Source organism: Pseudopodoces humilis, chromosome 1, assembly GCF_049639895.1.
Source record: "Pseudopodoces humilis isolate 2021_Gansu_Grassland_sample_001 chromosome 1, ASM4963989v1, whole genome shotgun sequence".
Classification (NCBI taxonomy): domain Eukaryota; kingdom Metazoa; phylum Chordata; class Aves; order Passeriformes; family Paridae; genus Pseudopodoces; species Pseudopodoces humilis.
This window is the reverse complement of record NC_142200.1, coordinates 146,689,110-146,710,865: the sequence shown is the minus strand read 5'-3', so window position 1 is coordinate 146,710,865 and position 21,756 is coordinate 146,689,110. Positions and strand designations below refer to the sequence as shown.

General features: G+C 44.4%; 1 protein-coding gene across 1 annotated transcript in view; it reads right to left on the bottom strand.

Moving 5' to 3' along the window:
* ACVR2B (activin A receptor type 2B) overlaps positions 1–21,756 on the bottom strand; it is a 95,701-nt gene that overhangs the window by 18,641 nt on the left and 55,304 nt on the right. Inside the window, exon 2 of the mRNA XM_005527760.3 lies at positions 1,054–1,261. Within this exon, the coding sequence (XP_005527817.1) occupies positions 1,054–1,261 (208 nt within the window). The remainder of the gene's footprint in view (positions 1–1,053; positions 1,262–21,756) is intronic.

The following is a 21,756-nucleotide window of genomic DNA, read 5'->3' as shown; positions in this document are numbered from 1 at the left end:
TAGAACAAAGATGAGGAACAACTTACAGTGGAGATAAGCCAAGACAACAGGCACAAAAGCAGGGGAGGCATACAGCACCAAAGGGAGAAAATACTGCAGCCATGGGACAAATCTAGTTCCAGCTTAACACTACAGCTTAGCACCTGATATTCCTAAAACTTTCAGAAAGAAGCTACAAAGATGCACAACTGAGAATTGCACAAAGGTGAGATCGACCTACATCAGTGTTATATCAAGGGAAATCCTTGAATTTTATGTTGCTAATCCTTATTGAAAGGGCTGGGCTTGGCCTGGTTGGTTGGTCATTGGTTTGGGTTTTTTTGAACAAAAACCCTGAGCTTAGAGCTACCAAACATTGTCCTTTTCAACTGCGGAACTTCATAGGGCTGTTTTCTTTAGCTGTAATTCTTTCCCCCTTTGTAGAATTGCATCAAGGGAAGTGAGAAAAGACTAGTTAATTTTCCCAGCTATTTAATGAGGCTGGAGCCTTCACACTACAAAACCTCACTCCTTTTCAGCTTGCTACAGGCAGTGACACAAAAATTCACATTGCTTTTGCTGCCCTACTCTTTTTCCCTGCCCTTCTCTTCACTCAGCCAAAGAACAGTAGAACTTTTTCCAACATCACAAATGCCAGAATATCTCAACCCCTAGCCACCCCCAGATATCTGTGTTTTTCTAGAAATTATACCAAGTTTTCACTATTTTTCTATTTTCTATTACCAAATGCTCCTGGAAGAACATATTGGTCTTCATTTGATGGTACAGGAAAGGTTTTTCAATGAATGCCAGAATCATCAAAGCTTTGCTAGGGAAAAAATAAACAATAAGCCCCACAACACCTAAAAGTGACTTTTTGCAACTTCTGCTTAGAAAGTCAAAGTAGGTAAGTGACAATTCTGAGAGCTGCATTAGCAACAGAAGTAATTGCAGGGGATGCTTTTACCAGTTAACTTGGACTCGCCTTCTTTTCCTCTGTGCAAAAAATCACAAGCTTTTACACACAGAGGATCGATTAAACCTGTGTTTAGATAAAACCAGTTGACCTATTACCTGTCATAGCAGTTGAAGTCATCTAACCAGCAGCCTTTCTTCACCAGCTCAATGGAGCCCGAGTTGTTTCTCCAGGAGGCGTAGCAGTGGAGCCGCTTGTCCTTCTCCCCCTCGCAGCGCTCCACGCCACTCTGGTTGGTCTTCTCCAGCTCCCAGTTGGCATTGTAGTAGATGCACTCCCTTGTCTCAGCCTCCCCATGGCCTGGTCCTGAAAACAAAAATTAAGCCCCATGAACATTCAGGTAAAATCAGAAATAGATGCTGGAAATCACATGGCTCTGTTTTAGGTGATGCATGCATTTAATTCCCTGGGAGATGAGCAGCTCAGCACTGTGAGCTTCAGCACGGTGTGGAGATTATTCTTCTCCGCTGGGGTGAGGTGGGGGATGGAGAGGTCAGGTTTGCCTAAGCTCACACAGGAGTTCATGGTGAAGTCAAGAGCCCTGCTGAGACCTTCCTAGATCTCCTCTGGACAATGCTTCAACCTTAGGACTCTAAAAAAGGGATGCACAATGCAATGCATACCCAGAAATGTCTAACCACAGAAACCCTGTTTAGCAAAGACAGCCTCACAGGGTGCTACTTGATGCTTGCTGGAATGTCATGCAACAGAGTTACTCCCTCTCCACCACTGCTTTGGGAAACACCACATAAAAATACACAGTTTCTTCCATGGATGTAACTGAGAACAAGTAATATTCATCCTGCAGAGGAGGGCCAGACCAGTGGCCATTCCTCACTTAGATCCTGGTCCAGGCTGATTTGGGTGAGACCCCATATGATAAATGCCATGTTTTTAGCCACGTCTGACGTAGTTCATGGTGCCCCTCCACCCAAGCAACAAAAAATTCTGTTCCCCAAACAATGCTGGCCACCCCAAATGGATGATTGGCCACCACAAACAAGGGAGTCTCCATAGCCTGTGGGTCTGCCCTCCTTTAGAGCCTCGTACCAAAGGAATGTGTAGCTCCTACCTCCCCCAGGGAAACAAATCCCCCATAGCCACCATGTGGCAGAACTGAAATAAAATTGCAGACACATCCATTAAAACCAGAGTCAAATAAGGGATCACTGATATTTGCAGGTGACCTGTTCTGCCCTAAACCTTAGAAATCCTCTCTTCATCTGGAAATACTCTGCTTTGTGGCATTTTGAGGATTAGTTTAAAACAAAACGAAGGATGAAACAAACGCACGTCTTGTAAGCAGACAAACACAAAAGGTACCATGAGCCCTGTACCATGATGATTCTGTAAATTCTGAAATGCCCTGCAGCCATCTTCTCCTTGGGATTACCCAGCCTAAGGTAAGGTCAGGCCTGGCCATTATTTTGATGGATTGCAATCATGGAAAATGTAGGTATCGCAATAAAATGTGTTGACAACTGGGTAGAAAGCACAAATAGGTCCCACAGGACGATGAAACAAAAGTGCTGTGCTCCCAGAATAGCCAGACCTCTGTGAAGCCCAGAACTAAGTTTCTAACTAGAAAATCACAGTTCTGAATAAGCTAGGGGTGATGGGTCCAACCTGCTCCCAGTCCCAACACCTGGACTCACCAATGGGTAATTTTCATGGCATGGACCAAACTCATCGCACTAGGAAGATATCTTTGCAAGGTGATGTGAGAAAAGACCTCTCACTTTAAAATTTCAAAGGTTTATTCAACCTCAACAAACACGAGAAAGGACTGAATAAGGAAGAAGGGCAGGGCTGGGAGCGTGGCTGACTGCCAGAGGCTCATCCACAAAGTGGCTGCTCCGCCTCTTATACCCCTGGGGTTTCATCAGCCAACCCTGGCCCTCCCAAAGTCTGCCAGTTGAGTCTTCTTTGCCATCCATTGCTGGAGACTTTCTTACAACTTGATCAGAGGTGAAGCGTTGTCATGCCAAGCCTCTCCAGCAACAAGCTTTCCCCTTTTCCAGCTGCCCATGCAAGGGGTACATGTGCACACCCTCCCTCCACCTGTCCCTGACACCCTGACAACCCCTGGCTGACAGCAATGCAGAGATGGGAAATGGGACTGTGGATAGAGCAGAGGGTACCCAAACAACCAACTACAACATAGCCATACCTCAACACACCTTCTCTTAATATACACATAATATTAATCCCTATATTGCAAGAGCCAATCATCATATTACCCATCTATTACACTGCTGAGGTGCTCAATGCTTCAATAACACTTTTTAGGAAGACTGCTTGATCTGCATCGTGGGAGAGACTGCAAGAGAGTAGGGGTATGAGAATGTCATTAAGCTGACTTCTGAAACTGGAAATTATATTCAAAGTACACATGAACAAGAGCTCAATTTCAATAGCACCTGCAGGTTTTATCAGCGCTTGCAAAGCTCCATCAGAGTTTTCCTCTGACAAGTTGCTTACAATAATGAAAACAACCTACCAATATCCCTTAACACAGAACAATGTCAATATTGACACTCCTTGTTAAAGCCTTGATATTTGTTCTCTTGATACTTACACTGTGCTTTTTTAGGACAGATTAAGTATTTTTGCTAAATACTGGTTAAATCAGAAGGAAAGCATAAGAGCTTTCTCTTGTGCGTGGGGGTGGAGGGCGATATCTTTTTACTTATAAAGGAAAGAATAAATATCTTAAGTGCATAGAATCATAGAATGGTTTGGGTTGGAAAAGATTTTTAAAGGTAATCTAGTCCAATATCCCTGCAATGAGCAAGGACATCTTCAGCTAGACCAGGTTGCTCAAAACCCCATCCAACCTGACCTTGAATACTTCTAGAGCCTCCACCTCAGTGGACAACCTGGGCTAGATTTTCACCACCCTCATTGTAATAAGTCACATGGCTTCTAACTGGTACCTGACACCCAATCCTCACTTATCTTCTGCTCCACTCCTGGAAATACACCTTGTAATATCATTTTTATCATCCCAAAATGAATATCGCTTTTGATGGAAACAGAAATTTCCTCTCCCTCCCCAGCTCCGTCTCCCAGAAAGCTGGAAGGTTTAATGAACAGTTTCACTGGAAAGTAGCCCCAAAATCTAATCCTAGCTCAGCCACCACCACCTGCAACCTCAAGCAATATTGTGTAGCCTCTGTTTTCTCCACCAGAAACGACAGCCAATGCAATGCACAGAGCTGCGGTGAGATTTGATATTTCCACTGCGCTTTGGAAAGGGAATGTTGAAAAGATGTGAAGCAGGAGCTGTATCAGCTCTGGGACCAGCAAACCAAGGCTGCTAAATCCTGTGTTGAGCCCAGGCTCCCTTCCCCCAAGACAGTTGTCTTTTCTGGAACAAGTTTCATCTGAAGACTAAGAGCTGCTTGCAAACACGCAAACCCAACTCTGCAAACAGCAACCACGCCAGGAAAAAGGCCTTTTCCAGTTTTCCCCCCTGCTGTCAAAGTTTAGATGATTTGAATAAAAGCATGCATAAAGTTTTAGATGACTAAATAGATGTATGCTTTCTTTATAACAGCTCCTAAGGATGCTTGCATTAAGAAGACACTTTAAAAACCTGCATGTTTGTTACCTGCTTTCAGATCTCTTTAAAAGCCATTTGGTAGGATCCTCGCCCTGCTGGGTGCTCACGACTGCAAGAAACCCTTCTGTTTGTACCCAAGATGGTCTCAGCAGGAAGGGGCATGGCTCCAGGTCTGGGTATTAATTTACCTGCTGCTTTAGCTCATCAAGAAACACTCACACCTTGCTCTGTAATGGATCATGCAGAGACCAAAGTTTGCAGCTAACTGCCTGTTCTGCACTTGCTGCGGTAAAACCCTCACTGAACAGAGAGAGGGGGAGTCAAAACATGGGCTTATCTCTTTAATGGAGAAAGGTGGTGACTAAGACAAGGAAGTCTGAGCTTTGCTCATCCATCCCCAGGGAGCTGTGTAGCTTATCCTGCCTCCTCTTCCCCCCTTGGGCAATGGATACCCCCAAAAAGGCCACTATAGGTCTGTAAGAAACACTGAGCTGGACCTCGGGTAATGGTTTAAACAAAAAAAAAAAAAATTTAAGGAAGTATTTTCCTCAGTGAGGGTGATAATACATTGGAACAGGTCATCCAGGGAGGTGGTAGATGCCTCATCTCTGGAAACATTCATGGTCAGATTGGGCAGAGGTCTGATGCAGTAGAAGCTGTAGCTTGATGTAGTTGAAGCTCTCTGCTCACCGCAGGGGAGTTGGACTAGATGCCCTTTAAAGGTCCCTGCTAGCCCAAACTATTCTGTGATTCAGCCAAGTGATAAAGGCATGGGTAACCATGTCCTGCTTCTCATTTCAACTTGCAGGAAGAATCAGAGGGTGTTGCTCCAAGATATGTGCAGAAGCACAGCTGATGCATCAGCACAAGGATTTGACTGGGCTCCCCTGTGCCCCCAGTAGTACAACCTGGCTCAAGAGAAGTGTTCTACCAAACCTGAGCATCTGACAGGAGTGACATCATTAATTTTGCCCAAAAGGGCCTTTCCTGAAACAAATGTCTTTCAGTGCAGCCACAAACCACAGCTTGAGACAGATGACAGAGGTTGTGTCCCCGCAGTCCGGCTCTCCCCCTCCTCACTCTTTGTCATCTCCCTCGCAGCAGCCTTGGTACATAGGAAAGCTCCTGAGCTCTTGCATTTGGTGGCACTGGCTGGTAACATCCTGCTCATGTGGGATGGAAAATAACTGCTCAGCTTTTGGCAGAAAATCAATGGGATTTGGGTGCAACGAGATATAAAAGCTTTGCTAAATAAGTGTTTGAAGATTGCTGGTCTCATTCATTGGGCCCCCATTCCTCTCCTGCCTAAGCCTATTACACCAGCCATAATGCAAAATTTGGGGAAAAAAGTTGCAAAGCAGAGGCATGGATGTGGAGTAGGAGCATGGACATGGGGAGGGAGCACAGCATCCCCAGCACTGCATCCCACACTCAGCCACAGCTCTCTACACAGAAAAGAGCCTCGTGTCAGCAGCCAGGCAAAAACAATCAACTTTTTAATACCACAATCCACAAATAGTCATTTAAGCAATAAAGCCTGAAGTCCTGTTTGAAATCAAAGCCCAAGGAAGAACCAGGCTTAGCAGGAGCAGATGGGTTTCTGGCATCCCACTGCATCCACCCAGTGCTTCGGGGATGATGCAGTGTGGCTTGTCCTCGAACAAAAGCTGCACAGAAATACCTTTACACAAAATACCAAGCCCAAATAACTCCCATACATCACACAGGCAGAGGGAGGCTAACCATCATCACCCATTTTTGGGGTGGAAATCAAGTTTTTGACCTCAGTCCTGAGGAACTGTCATTATGTTGATTCCCCTGGGTCAATTTTCTGCTCCAAATGACTGAAGTATCACTAGGTTTTTGGCAAGCAAGACCCCCAGCACCCATCTGAGGCACATAATGATGGGAAGAGCAGTCGAAGCACCATGTGACATGGGAAGACCTCTCGCCTCTACTTGGGAGTTGCAAGGCACAGAGGGAGCTCATTAAAAAAAGATCCTCGTGAACTGAAGGACTTGAGCCTGCTGAGACATGGGACCTTGCTGCTGATCTGAGACTAAACCCTGCTCTCCTAATCTGGAGTCGCTGACAGATCACTGAGGCTGTATCATTATCCAACAGCTTCTAAATTACAGCCAAGATCCAGTGTAGCAACTCCAGGTCTAGGTGTTAGCAGTTGCCTGGCTCCTAACTCATAATTAGATACATAGGGAATATCTTCCCCAAGGATGAAGGCTGCTATAAATCTCAGCTCTTTATCTCTGCCTGTCCCCTTTTGAAAACCTAAAATGAAAGAATATACGAAAAGATGGGATGTGTCAAAATAGTCTGCATAAACACTGAGTGATTTACCAGACAGTCTGTTTGCCTGACTGTCAAAACCACCAGGCTTTATATATGAAACAGTGTATGCAACTGAAGTTATTTGCAAACACTTCGTTATGTCCCTATATAGCGATTTGTACATGTAATTTTATAATATAAAACGACAGAGATTGTACACTGAATTGGGGTAATTGCCCTCTAATTTGGAGGGTAATTGCATGTAGCAATTAAGCAACTGCGGATGCAATTCTTGCACGTGTGATTATGGAAGTCGGGCCCTTTGTTTGAGGTTTGGGTTTGCTTTCAAGAGCTCTCCCTCAAACTGTGGCAGGGGTGAGCAGAGCTGGGAAATCAGGAGCTGCTGGGTGCTCACCTTGCCGTGCAGCATCTGTTGGGATGAGCCACTTCACCCCCTTCCCAGGGATGCTAAACCAGCTGCCTCCAAACGCACAGCTGCATTTTGGCACACCCTTCGGTGGGGGACCACAATCTGAGCGTTTGTGGAGCGCTCTCGGAGGCACTGGTGGGGAGGGAAAGGCAGGGAAAGAGAGCTGCTGCCTCCCAGCTCTCCCTCTCCCAGACACCTGCCTAGGAGTCATGTGCAGGACTGCAAATTAAGCTATTTCAAATAGTTGCTGCTAGAAATTCAAAATCAAGCCAGATGAAGGCTTGCAACTGGGAATCTTTGGAAAATGTTGCTCTGGAGAGACCACCCAATTGCATATCTACAAAACAAATGTGAGATTTCTAAGCATTGCTCCAGCACTCATTCCCCAAGCGGGGTGATATCATTCCTGATGTACTTAAATAATAGGGGCTAAATACATTTTTAGGCAAAGCATCAAACTCATGATGACATCTGCGGTTAAGCACGTAACTGCACACAAGGATTTGGAGACTTGTTGCTTTTATCCCCTGTTCTTTCACAAAAGGCTTTAAACAACAGAGCAGAAACAAGCCCCTGTGACTCTGCAGAGCCTCTTTCTCAAGCCAAAACTTCACCCCACTTCTGGGGACCTCAATGGCCAGGGTTTGTCCAGGCAGAGATGCCCCATCCAACCAGCTGGATGCAGAGATGGCTAATTAGAAGCGTCTATTACTGCAAAATGTCTTGGTTCTTAAGCCAGATCAGGTGAATCTGGGCTCAGGCAGCACTGAGAAATCAAAGGTGTAACGCCAAGGGAAGATATTACTTGGAGTTTTGTTTTCTGTCAATAGATTTGGCTTATCCCACAGTAAAAGAGCTCCAAGTTTTCGAGTCAATCAATGGCTGTTAATCTATTATCTCAGCATATATTGCCATGGTAACCTGCAATGATGCCATTGACAACCACTCTCAAAAGGACAGGAGGCTTTAAGTCATTTTCTTTTAAAATTAAAAAAGGAACTTTAATATTAAGAAATACATCCTCCCTGCTCACCAGGGATGACAACTCAGGGCTTCTATATTCACACCATGACTCACACTTCACAGCTTCCACGGACATCTGTGTAGCAACCCCCCCCCCCAATATCTCTTTTTTAACTTGTGTTTAAGTCAGTAAATGATAACAAGAAAATTATTCCAAAGAATTAGATCTTTATTGGAATCTTCCCCCAAACAGACGGCAAAACCTGTTTTGTAAAATGTAAGGGGTGTGTTTTAGGAGTTATTACTACCAGCACACGGAAAGGACGCGATAATGATTTAATTCTTCTGAATAATTTCCCTGGTATTTTAAGTCTCAAACAGGGTGGGTAGGAGAAGGACCTGGAGAAGGACATGGAGCATCCCAGCTCCTCACGAAGCCACAAAACCAGGCAGATCCTGCAGAGGGAAGACGGAGCAGAGTGAGATGACAGCGATACTCAGATGAGTGAAATACTGAGTGTCCACGTACACATACATGCACACAGGGATGATGAGATTAATCTCTTGCACAAAGGGGAGGATCTCTCAGGAAAAGGTTTAGTAAATCATTCCTCTGGCCAGGCAGAGTCATCCAAGGAGGTTTGGCCAGGTTGCTAGCTGGCCTGGTGTGCAGCAGGACAGAAACATTGCCAGCAGTTAATCAATTTTTGGAAGCAGAGCATTTTTGACTTGAACTCAGAGGGTCACTTCTATATTTTATTTAAAGAAGAGATCATTTTAGTTATCCATTAGAAAAATCCTATTTTGTATCATTTCAGTTAAGGACAAAGCCAAAAACGTAATTACATTTCTCCCTTCAGATCACTAACTGTATCTGTCTCCCCCAAAAAGGTTTTAGTTCTTTAATAAAACCATCAGGGAGATCAATCAAAAGCATTTAATGCCGTGGTGCTTCTGCAGTTCATGTTTAAATGCACTTTGGGTCACAAACGAGGCAATTTGGACAGCAGAGCTCAAACCAGATTAGTAATAACACACAAAAAAGGCCTAATTCCTAATTTCTTTTTCTTTTTTTTTTTTTTTGCACAGATACATACTCCTCCTCAGCTACACCCAAGAGAATGAAATCAAAATCAAAGCCAGCCCTGACAAGCACGAAGTCACAGATCCAAAAAGGGCACTGCTGCCTCCTGCCTGCCTGTGCCTGGTTTGGGGTGGAGGAGAGCACCAGAGCTGCACATCCAGACTCCCAGAGCTGCTGAGCTGCTGCCTGTCCGGGTGTGACCAGCCCCGAGGATGTCACCTCGGGCAGCAGCTCTGAAATGATGCTCTTCCATCCCCCCCAGTCCTCTAAAGACACCTCCAGGCTTCCTTTGCACTGCCACACCAAGAAAATTCTGCGCTCCACAGAGGAATTCCATAAAGGAGAGGTTGTGTTTTCTCCCCCAGACCACGTGTTTCCAAACAGGCATATAGTTATTAAGATTTTTTTATTTTTTTTTTCCTTGAATTTGAGGTGTGCATTTATAAGAGCATTAAGCAGGCCATTTATTTGGCTTGTAACAGCAGTGACTACTCTTGGGCATGAAAAATGGCCCCTTGTGGGTTGAGCACTCTGCACACAAGCTACCAAGGAGGTGTCTCAGCAGCCAAACTTTGCAGCCTCTGTAACGGAAAATATTAGAGCTTAATTGCAAGATTAAGGTATTTCCAACTGCACTCCTGAAAATCAAATAGAGGGCAAGTCTTGACCAGATTCCACAAATCACTAAGTAAAATATGCAGCAAGTTCTGAAATGACATTTAGAACACAATCATTTGTTCTCCCCCATTCTCCTCGGGAGCCAGCATGGGGTCTCCAAAGAGCATGGGAGGAGGAAGTGAAATCACGTACATTCATAAATATTTTCCCCACACACAGTGAAATTTTGAAAAGCTTTCAAAGCAGGCCTGGAAAATGAATTTCTTTCCAGGCAGAGGAACAAGGGTATGGGAGCATCTCCTTGTGGAGTGCAGAGGTTTAAGGAACAGCAATAATCATGTGGCGATGCCTTTCCCAGCTTTTTCACGTGCATCTGCTCCATCCCACTGTCCTCATCATCCTGTGACACTGCCACCAGCAAAAATGATTTTCAGAGCTTCTGATTTTTAAGGTCTTCTCCAGTGAGAGAGTGATGTGTGTCCAACACAGCACAGCACACCTGGCAAGCCAGAGAGAGCTTCGGTACCAGAACAGCAGCACCCCAATTCATAATCTACACAGGGTCCTCTGAGATTTATCAGCAGGGACATTTCAAATATGCTTTAAAATGTGCTGAGTCTACTAAGATTGGGCCCCAAGTGCTTTTCTATTGATTCTGCTTGACATTTCCAAATACCACAATTCCAAATTTAATTCACTGGTAATTGGAAAAACTGTAATGCATGTAAATGGACAAGAAGATGTGGGAAGTCCAAAAGGTCAAGCATCAGGAAAACGTGTCCCCAAGAACTAAATGATGCTTGTTTGTGTTCCTGTCACCCTCTTCTACTTGAATAATCAAAGCTTGGAGTTGAGCAGTTTTCTCAGCAGGATGGAGGAAGAAAGGCAATAAAAATCACAACCACTCTAAACCATGGAACCAGTTCAAAAATCGCTGTTTTAAACTCCATCACTGACCAGAATTCAAATACACCATAGAGATGAGTCACTTAATCAGCAGATTACATGAGCAAGTGGGAAACTCAAGGAAGAATTAATTTAAAAATGCTCTCAGGAGAAGATTATCTCTACCTAGAAATCAGGTTTCTAAGATTATGTTTCTGCTACACCACAGCTTTTCCTTGCCAGCCAGTTGAAGAGGCAGCAGTGACAGAGAGAAAATCTATGATGTCCATCATTGTGATGGAGGGCTCTTGGAAGGTCCCAACTGGGGTCTCTTCTTTATAGACCTGAGAAAACCAAACTTCTCCTTCAGAGGAACCAAGAAATGGTGCAGAACCATGCAGGGAATGCTTGCCCAGCTCCTTGCAAAGAGCCCTGAGCTGCAGCAAAGCTCGAGGGTTCACTGTGTTGATGGGGAACCAAGCCCTTTTGGGCAAAGGCCATTTATACACTATACAAAATCCACAATGACAAAATCCCCATATTTCTTCATGTTCTAGAGAATAAAACATGCACATTTTAGCTTCCAGTCTGACCTGCAATCTCCCCAGCACATGAGCAATCACCAATGGTCTGACACCCTGGTGCATTTCTGCTCAAAGGGGAAGAACATGATGGAAGTGCAGTGCACAAAAATCCACAAGCACAATTTATAGCCAGTCTTACACTGATGGACAAGCATTCATTACCACATCCAAAAATAGGGATTCTTCCATCCAGCCCACAGCAGTACACATGAAAATGCTTGATAACTCCTTGGTGAAAGGGACATCTTTTGCATTACACTCTAGACCTTCAAGGTTTGCAGAAGAAAACAATGATTTTTTTAAAAGCTCTTTCTCCAGTGTACACTGGCATTTCAAGAGTTAACAAGCCAGCAGAATCTAGCCTTAAAGAGAAGGGAGGCAGGAAAAAAGCAAGTCTCTGGCCCTTGCAATCACAAACTAGCCTTAAGCCCTCCAAAAGGAAGTAAAGGCATTCCTAAAATTCTTTGAGGATGAGAAGCAAGTTGCCAGCCAAATCAGAAGTCCATTTCTCCAGTCTTTACGCTCTTAATGGCAAATCCCACATGAGCGATTTTAAGAGCCTCTTTTACAATGGAATCTTCTCCCAGGTGGCTGCAGCACATTTAGGACTTGTCCTGTGTTTACAGAAATGTACCTTTCTCCTTTGGGTCTGCTGAAAAAAGCTGCTGTCAAACGACCTGAGGAAGGAATGTAGCACAACCCAAATACCATCATGCAATTTCCAGTGATTGTTTCTGTTACAATAATGAAAGGCACGGAAGAAACGTCTGGATAACTGCGGGGATTCTCTAAAGACAAGTTATAAAAGAGATGCTGAAGAGATTTTATGTAAAGGGGCACGGGGGGAAATAAAAGTCACCTATTAGCTTTCATTTTGATTATAAGCACTAACCAGCATCCAGATCCCACTTTGAAATAAAAATGGTTTTGAGCAGATTTTCCCAGGAAGTTGAAATCCTGCCTGTTTCACAGGTGGGAAACAATAAAATAACTGCATGCTCTGGGACAGGTCTTTTCCTTCCTGGTTTTCTCACACCATAGGAAGACTAAAACACTTTGGAACACGGTGTGCACGTGGAGTGAAAGAACTTACCCTCCATCCACATCCAAGCTTTCTGGATGACCTGAGCTCAACAGCTCCAGCCCAGAAACTGGGTACATTCCCTTCCAGTTCAACTTTCTATTTGGATACCATTTAGTTCCCATGGTGACCAGGCTCCAATATTATGTAAAAGAGCACAAAATAATATTCTAAGATTCAGCACAGTACTCCCAATTTCCTGACCTTGGGATAGGTGGGGATCTCCACTAGCCCCATCTCTGATGCTGCTCCCACATATTTAGATACTGATGTATGTGGATAAGGAGATGGGGGTGCCCTTGTCTGTGCACTTTTAGAGATACCACAAGTCTTTAGAGGCATTTATCACTGGAAATACAATAAGAATTCAAGAAAAGAAAAGACTCCAGGGAGATCTTATTGCAGCCTTTCAATGTACAAAGGAGGTTTACAAGAAAGGTGAAAGGCTTCTTACCGAGGCCTGTAGTGATAGGACAAGGAGAAATGGTTTTAAAATGAAAGATATTAAGTATAAATTAGGAAGAAATTCTTTCCTGTGTGGGTGGTGAGGCACTGCAACAGGTTGCCCAGAGAAAATGTGGCTGTCCCATCCCTGAAGGTATTCAAGACCATTTGGAACAGGGTGTGGAATAACTTGGTCAGTGGAAAGTGTCGCTACTCATGACAGGGGAGTTGGAAAGAAAGGATTTTTAAAGGTCCCTTCCAACCCAAACATTTCAAATACTCCTTCATAACCTGTAACATGATCAGTTTAGGCTGCAGTGAAATCTTTCTGCCTCAAGAGCTTCATCAGCAAGATGCAATAATCACTTGTTTTGGTCCATGTGCTTGAGTTAGAAGATGGGAGAGGTACCTGCAGGAACACAGACACAGAGGACTGGCAGCTATAGAGAGATGAGCAAACTACAACCCTGAACACGTCTTTTCACCGCCTGCCCTTGCTCAGATTTACCTGGGGACACAGGCATGCAAACTAGTCCCACCTCTCTAATAAAATGTACTTTATGTGATATTACTGTACACTCCTGCTAATCAGCAGGAACAGAAATGGAAGACATGCCACCAGAAAATTCCATTTTTCACTAAAGAAAATAAAAAGTTCCAAGGCAACATGAAAAGCTTCACATTGTGACAGCAGCCAGTTGAGTAATTAAACCACTAATCTCCCCACTAGGTTGAAACACATGGATCCCAGTGCTCTCCAGCCAATTTCCCTGAACTTTGGTAAGGTGTTGCAGCCATCTGAGAAGAGCAAACAAAGCTTTTGATAACTTTTTGGAGGGCACAGGACCATCTGCTTCCACACTAACAAGCAGGTGAACACACCTGCCCCACACAAGGCAGCAGCACAGAGGGGAATCCATCCACCTTTATCTCTTTCTTCAGCAGCAAAGAAAAGACCACAAGGAAAGTGTCAGCCCAAGCTGCATGTACGTAGTTTCTGTGGGCATCATGTCACAGTTCAAGCTTTCCAATATAATACTTTAGCAGAGGATTCACTTTCTTTAATACAATAAGCCCAGAAAAACATAACCTTCTGTTCTAGTTATATCCTGGGGGCTCTGGTGAGCACTCAGAGATGCAGTCTTCCTCATTCTGAATGAAAACTGCAGGACAAAACTGCTGAGCAACCTCCTCGATCTCTGCAATGGCCCCCACTTTGCAAAAATGAGGAACTGCTGAAGAATGAATCAAGTGATGAAGGATGAAACAAGTGGTAAACAACAAGTGATGAAGGGAGAACCAATCACAGCTGGTGGGATCAGTCTCAAGGCACACCTGGAAAAGGCAGTTCCTCACCCAAAGGACAGGTGATGTGGGGAACCCCTTCTCAGAAGATTCCTCATAATGTTTCAAGAAGAACCATGTGCACTTGCTTGTTCTGCTGTTCCACCCCTCTCATCTTTCAGCAAAAGGTGGGGTCAGACCACCAGGCTGGGTGGGCTTTTGTTCTGGCCAAGTCTGGCCATTGTCCAGTTCCCATACTAACTGTTGTCAACCTAAAAACATCATTTAAAAATAAATGCAAATATTGCAGCACCTAAGCAGGTACTGACCAACAAAATGCAGTATGTCACTGACTCCAGCTTTGTTCTTGGTTTCCATCCCCACCCATCCCCACAGCCTGCATTTCTATTCACGTTGGGATTTGAGGAACCCAATCCCCTGAACAACTGCCCTGAGCCCAGAAGTGCCATTTGGAGCTGACAGCTGTTGAGGGAAGAACACTAAGCCCTCTTCCTGCCAGAGTCCTTCCCTGATGCCCTTGCAACCATTTCCCCATGGACAGAGATTTTGCACAGGCTTTTTTATCTCTTTGCTGGTATTTTCCATCTTAGCAAGTTTTTAATGTTTTATGTAGCAAGGATGCCTCTGCAATTTGAAGAGGGAAGCATGCAGTAGTAATTATTCATTAACAACACATCATAAGTGACCTTTACACTGAAGCAGAGGAAGCCACGTGCCTGCCTGGCTGTATTCTGGAAGGGCCAAGAGTTTTAAAGGGAGTAAATATTTTCATGCAGGATAACCAGCCCAAGCTATCTTGAAAAGGTGCCTCATTCTTGAGAGAACAAAAACTGTTTAAAACACCTCAGATTAAGTATCTACAAGTCAATATACAGGTTTGAAAAATCTAAGTGGAAAGGAGAAGTCACCATAGTGCTTGGTCCAAGTTGATGTCTCACAACCCCCTTTCATCTCAGCATAGTGAGAAATTAACATTTTGTTTCTCTTGATATACAAAGTACAATTTCTAGATGGGACAAGTAATGGGGACTAGCTGGCCCACTATGAAATATGAAGAATATTGGTGTTTCTACTGAAAAGCAGTTCTACAGATTGAGTCAAAATCCAAGGCACACCTACAAGCCTTGCAGCAAGAGCTGGAGCCCTTTGTTTGCAGCAGCTGTTTTAGTGGGATATGCAGGTTAATTTTGCTCATATAAGCCACACATCCCTAATGCAGCAAAAATACAAATCCTGGTTTTGCAGAAGGAGGTAATGTAGCTATTTTATTCCTGGAAGAGGACAAGTCCCATCTTGGGGTTGTGTTTCAGGCATACATGGATGAATGTAGGAAGCAGAACACTGTACAAGCAAGTGAGAAGCAGAGCCAACACACACACAGAATCCAGGCACCAGAATCATTTGCAAAGCAAAACTAACGTACATCACTTTATGCATGATTACATTTTCAAAAGCAAGAAGTGTTAGGAAATATTTTTGAAGACAGTCAGAAATGTTTTGCAAGATTCGCTGACTCAAGCCCTTGATCTGGCCGTTCAGCTGATGACTGGAAAACAGCCCTGGCTATGTTTATTCTTTAGACAAAGTCCAGCTAAAAATGCATCCAGGCTTAAATAATCTGTGTAACAATGACCTCAAAACCCCAAATACAACACTGCATTGCATGCAGGTTTCCCAACAGGATAAAGCATTGTCAGGGCTCACACCCAGCTATCCGCTTTTGATGCACAGTCTCCCAACACAGCATTTTCATCTTTAGACCACTCTTGGAAGTAATGCACTATTTAATTTCCATTTGTATTTCAATATGGCCCCAAGGGCTTTACATACATCTGGTCCTCACTGTGTTAAGATTCTTCCCAAACACCATATTGCCTAAAGATGGTGAGACAAAGGATGTGCTGCATTTTGAGCAACCTCAGGCATCGGCTCTCAGCCAGAACAGTGAGTGGAGCATCCTGCATCCTACCCCGTTTCACTTTGCAGGTCTCCATGCCAGCACTGCTTTACAAACAGCAGCAAATGTCACCATCCCAGTTATCTCAGGTGGGGAGAGCTGGAGGAGGAGGCACAGATCCAAGCTCAAGGTTACACGTCATGTCAGGAATGAGCCACCAGGAATATTTGACTCATCCATGTCAGAAGATCCCAAACTTTCCATGTTACCTAAACAACAAAAGCCTAAGGGAAGACACTATAACAGGTCTGCTGAGCACAGCTTGGGAACTACAGATCTCACACACAGGCTGGGAGCTTTTAATCCATCACCTTGCTGTAAGTGCTTCCCTCTCTTCCTCCACACAGCCCAAACCAGCAGCAGTTTTGCTCCCATCACGTATGTCACCTTCAGTGGGAGAGGACTTCATATATTTTTAAGACATTCATACTTTTGTACAGTATTATTATTTAGGACCTGTGAGCTCTTCCAGTGAGCGAAATCCTGCTTCTTTTCCAGACTCAGAAGTATTTTTATTCATGCTTTCGGTGTCTCCCACCCCAACGCTGGCCCTAATTCCCCTGGCACACCCACCATCCTGGGGCTGAGCACAGGCAGAGATGATAAATGAGACCAAATGCCTCAGACCAGCCCTGAGGCTGATTAACCCTGTCCTCTCCTCAGAGAGCTTGGGTTGGACACATCAATTTTCCTTGTGCCATCCAGGGAACTGGCAGTGGGGAGCTGGTCCCTCCTGCCCGGATCAGGGTCAGCATCTGGCTGCTGGTAAGTAGAGAACTGCAGACAGGAGGATCCTCAGACCCATTTTAAAATCATCTTAAAATAGGGCGCTGCCTCTCAGTCGAGCCAGCAGCACAAGCCTTGCCAAGATGCTGAAGCTTTCAGGCGCTCACTCTTCACATTGGTGTTTACTCCTACCCAACCACCCGCACGTCCCAGCCCGTCCCCTGCCTCCACCACCGACTGCTGAGCATCCCTTTGGCACAGGTGTCTCCAGCAAGGGCTCCCTGATGTGGAGCATAACACACTTACCTCTCCATCTGTAAAATAAATATATAATTTTTGAAGCAAGGACACATACCAGGGAGCACAGGATGCAGCACAGTGACTCATGCAACCAGCAAAGTAGAAACTTGGCTGCATCCATGCCTGCACAGGGCATTCTGCATCTCTTCCTATAATTAGTCCTTCAAACGCTAGAGGGGGAAGGAACAAATTCAAAGAGGTTTCACTTCTCAATTATTCACATATTTCCAAATCAAATGGTTGTCTGTCAGAGAGCAACATGCCATTGCCCTAGGATATCAAAATGCAAACTGAAAAGTCTCTCCAGGAACAGGATTTGCTTTCATTACATTTATATCACCTAATTCATTTTAAGATTATATATAATTAGTCTCTCCCTCCCTTCCCCACCCCAATCCAATATACTCTCCCAAGCAATTTCAGAACATGCCACACATGCCAATGGCACTTCTAAGGCAGCAGTCTCTTGCCTTTCCAACAATACACAGAATTTTAATTTCTTTTTTTAGCATTTTCTTTCTTTGAATTGCCAAATCTTTTAGGTGTGCATCAGTACCAGTCTGCTTCCACAATATTTTTAATTTTTTTCTTTTTGAAGCAAACATCTCTAAGGAACTTTTTATCTTTACTCTTCATTTGCCTGACTGTCTGAGATTTCAGTCTGCCATTCCTAATGTTTCACAGCCATTTTCCATCACCATCAGACTCTGTGTGCTATCTTCATTTGAATGTCTCCATTTTCATTTTAAATCTTCCTGATTCCAGCATGTAAACCTGCTGTAAGGCTTAATTGAGAGAAAACCAAAGTGCCTGGATCACTTCCACATCAACACATTATTACAGCATTGCTCCCAGCAAGGCTGCAATTTTTTTGAATCATGGAATGGTTTGGGCTGGAAGGGACCTTAAAAATGTTCTCATTCCAATCCCCTGCCATGGGCAGAGACATCTTTCACTAGACAAGTTTGCTCAGAGCCTGGCATTGAATACTTCCAGGGGTGTGAACTAGAAGAAAGTGAGCCCTCTCATCCTGTAAAAACTTCCAGCAAACACATGAGGAAAGTCCTGAGACAGGCAAGGGTATTCTGACCAGCTGTGAATATAAAAGAATTATTTCATTATTGTTCATCTTCTAATAGGGAAGGAGAAAGATCTTTCCCCATGAGGTACAGATGGTGTTTGCTGCTGCTTCCTGCTCTGCTCCACCCTTCTGCTGAGATTTCCCTGAATTTACGGGGAAAAAAAATCACATCAATCATCAACCACTTTAGCACAGGTGATGTTGGGGCTGGATGAAAAGCATCCCATTTCTACCAGAGGTGAAACAGCACATTATCAAATACAAGGAATCTGCCTGGAGTGTCACTGCTGTCAACTCAAACCACTCACTGGGTTTAACTGAGATGAAATTGAGCGTTCCCCTATGGCAAGAAGATGCCACAGGGGTGTGATGAGTTTCAACAGTCCAGGATCCCACAGCATTTTACTGCTTTGCACTTTCAGCTGCAGCCCTGTACCTCTTCTCTTCACTCTTTTGAAACAGTGGATTTTTGATTTCCCAAGCAACAAAACACGGAAATCAGTTTTGACAGCTTCTTCCATTTTGCAAAACCCAATTTATACAAAAACTCAAAAAGCAAAGGGATATTTCACCCAATTTCCACGTGTCCTTCTCACTGGGTGGATGGAATTTGGATCATCTGTTTGGCACCAGGGCTTTGAGCACCTCTAAATGACCAAGAGAAAAATACCAGAGCTCTTATCTCAGTTAACTCACAGCCCTAAAGGTAAGACCAGGGTGAAGTTGAGCTCATTTTATCACAGAATAAAGGTGAAGGCAGCCTCAAAGGAAGGAGCTGCTCTGTGCTGAGATAGGGACCAGCATTAGCAGGCAGGGTTGTCTGGATGTATAAATACCCAAAGCAAAAAAAGCATCACAAGCCCCCATGAGAAGAAAAAAAAAATTTAAAAAAGGAAGAAAAACACACCATTATTTAACTCTGTAAAGGAGATAAAGGAGGACCCAGGAGCCTAAAATCCTTCCATTCTGCCCAGCAACAACAGTTCTGTGTGACGACACTGGGGAGGACCAACCTGCCCAGGATCACGGGCACAATGCCAGCTGCAAAGGCAGGGAGAGGATGAGGAGACAGCCTGGTGTGGAAGCTTCTGCTGCTGTGAAGGCACCCTGAATGCACCTCAACACCTGGGAGCTCCTCTCCCTACCCCAGAATCTGTCCAAAGGGGTCGGGGAGGAGCGTTTCTGGTCTGCCATATCCACACAAGCAGACAAGCACCAAGAGAGGAGGGGATGATGGAGGGGTGAGGCAGCCTGGGAAGGGCTTAGGCACATGGGAAGGGGAAAGTACAGTGATAACTTTCACCCACCATAGATTTACATGGGTTTTTTAGCCTAAGGAGTTCCCAGAACCACTCTGAAAAATTCCTCACATGACCCTCAGCGCAAACGAGTCCTGCAGAGCTGGCTAACTCAGAGCAGGCCTCGTGCCAGCACCCCAGAAAATGCTGCTTTGCAAGGAATTTTGATTAATCTTTCTGCTTTTAAAACACTGATCAAGATCAGGAGCACCAGCTCCCTTTTCTATTTTTTCACCTGTTTTTACTTCTTATTCTCCAATATTAAAACCACTTGTTCCCTTCACTGCAATTCCCCAGTAAGTCCCAGCATCTTATTTACAGATTTACTCAAGTCTTTTACAAGCTGCACATCTTCAACTGGGAAGCAAAAGTGCTGTTTGTTATCCCTCCCTCCTGGCTGATCCTCAGGTATGACTGACATATCATCTGCGAGGGATTTTCCACATCATGGGCTCCCTCTTACAACTGCAGCAGGCGAGTGCTGCCTGCAATGGGTTTGTGGCTTGTGCACACATGGAGCTGTTCCAGCAGAGCTGCTCGGGCTCCTCTTCCTCCTCAATACCCACAGGCAAGTGTGTTTATCCTGGAATAATACTGCTTTGTTTCAAATTAGCCTCATGGATGTATTGCAGTGAAATAAAACACATTAAAAATTAATCTCCACTCCAGATTAGGAATATCTAGATGGATGCAGCCATTTGGGAGCAGCTATTTCATATTAAATCCATATCGTGTTTTAATTTCAACAGCTCATCTGACCACATCTACAGCAGCCACTTCCTAAAAGCTGCAGTGCTGAAAAGCAGGGAAGCTATTGAGTTCCTGCAGATAGTTTCTCCATTCAGGAGCTGGTAACACTTTAAACCAGGTAGGCAAACACGGGCTGTGCTGAGCCAGAGCATTACAACAGCAGTCCAAAGAGCTCTGCCCAATGCAGCATCCAGCACGAGGCAGGTTTGTGTCACTGGAGGAAAGCCTCACGTGGATGGGATTTCACTGGTTATTTCACTGGCAGCACACCTTCCTAAAGACTCAAAGTCACTCAAGAACTCTAAGAGCACAGTGCTCAGGATAGGAACACCTTCTCCACTGCATTTTTTGTTTTAGCACCAAGATTTGCTGGTTGCATCCAAATTCCCATATTCCTGCCCCGTCCCCTTCTGCAGGGCATGGTCTTGCTCAACATCGAGGGGAGTTTGCAAGGCAGAAAGCCACTGCCCTGATTTTATCTGCACTGGAAATGTCTCTGCAGCTCCAGGGATGCCCTCTGTGTCTCCCTGTGCTGAAGCTTCACTGGATCTGGGTCTTCTAACAATGATCATCATGAGGGCAAAACATGCTGAGAGCTGCTGCAGAACAGAAATTAAAAGTCTTCAGGAATGCTGATTATCTGCTCTCCACAAAATCTTTGTTGCAAAAAGCTGCCTACAGAAAGATCAAAGCACATGTGGAAGTCCCCACTGACCTGAGCAACTCCAGGAGGGGTTTCCAAGTGCCTCAGCAGATATTTCCCTTGGATTCTGGAAGCAGGGCTGAGTCAATATCATGTGCTTTTGGGAAATCCCTCCTTGCAAACCATCTGCCAAAGGGGTGGCAAGAGCAGAGCTCATTGCAGCAGTGTTAGAAAGCCAGCAAACCTTTCCCATGCTTTTTAGGGAGTCCAATGAATCTGCAAGATATTTTCTGGGGCACAACAGGAATCCCAAACTCGGGGCATCCTCAGTAAGAGATTAAAGCATGACTTTTTCTTTTTTTTTCCCTTTGAGGAATCATCTCCATCAGCCAAATGTGCATTCCCGGTATTTTCTTCAATGCTGTATTGCCTCATCTCACTATCCTCACTATCCTAAGATGGAAGATTTCTTCATTATCACAGGATGAAAGATTTCTATCTCCTGATTCATATTTCCATCTTCCACTTAGAGAGTGTTATAAATAAAATCAGCCAAATTTTATCAATAAGGATTTTATTGAAAAATTTGTAAAAAATCGGAGAGGAAGGACACAACTTCTCCCTGTACTATCTTCTCACGCTGGACTAGCAGGAGAGCTCAGGCAGATGGTTTTCAACTCAAACTCCATGATGCATTAGGTCTTTGGTCCCATTCCTTCAGCAGAGCTTTCTGCCATATCATGGGCATCCCTTCAGGATTTGGAATTATTTACCCAGTATCATTTTGCTCCTCATCCTTCC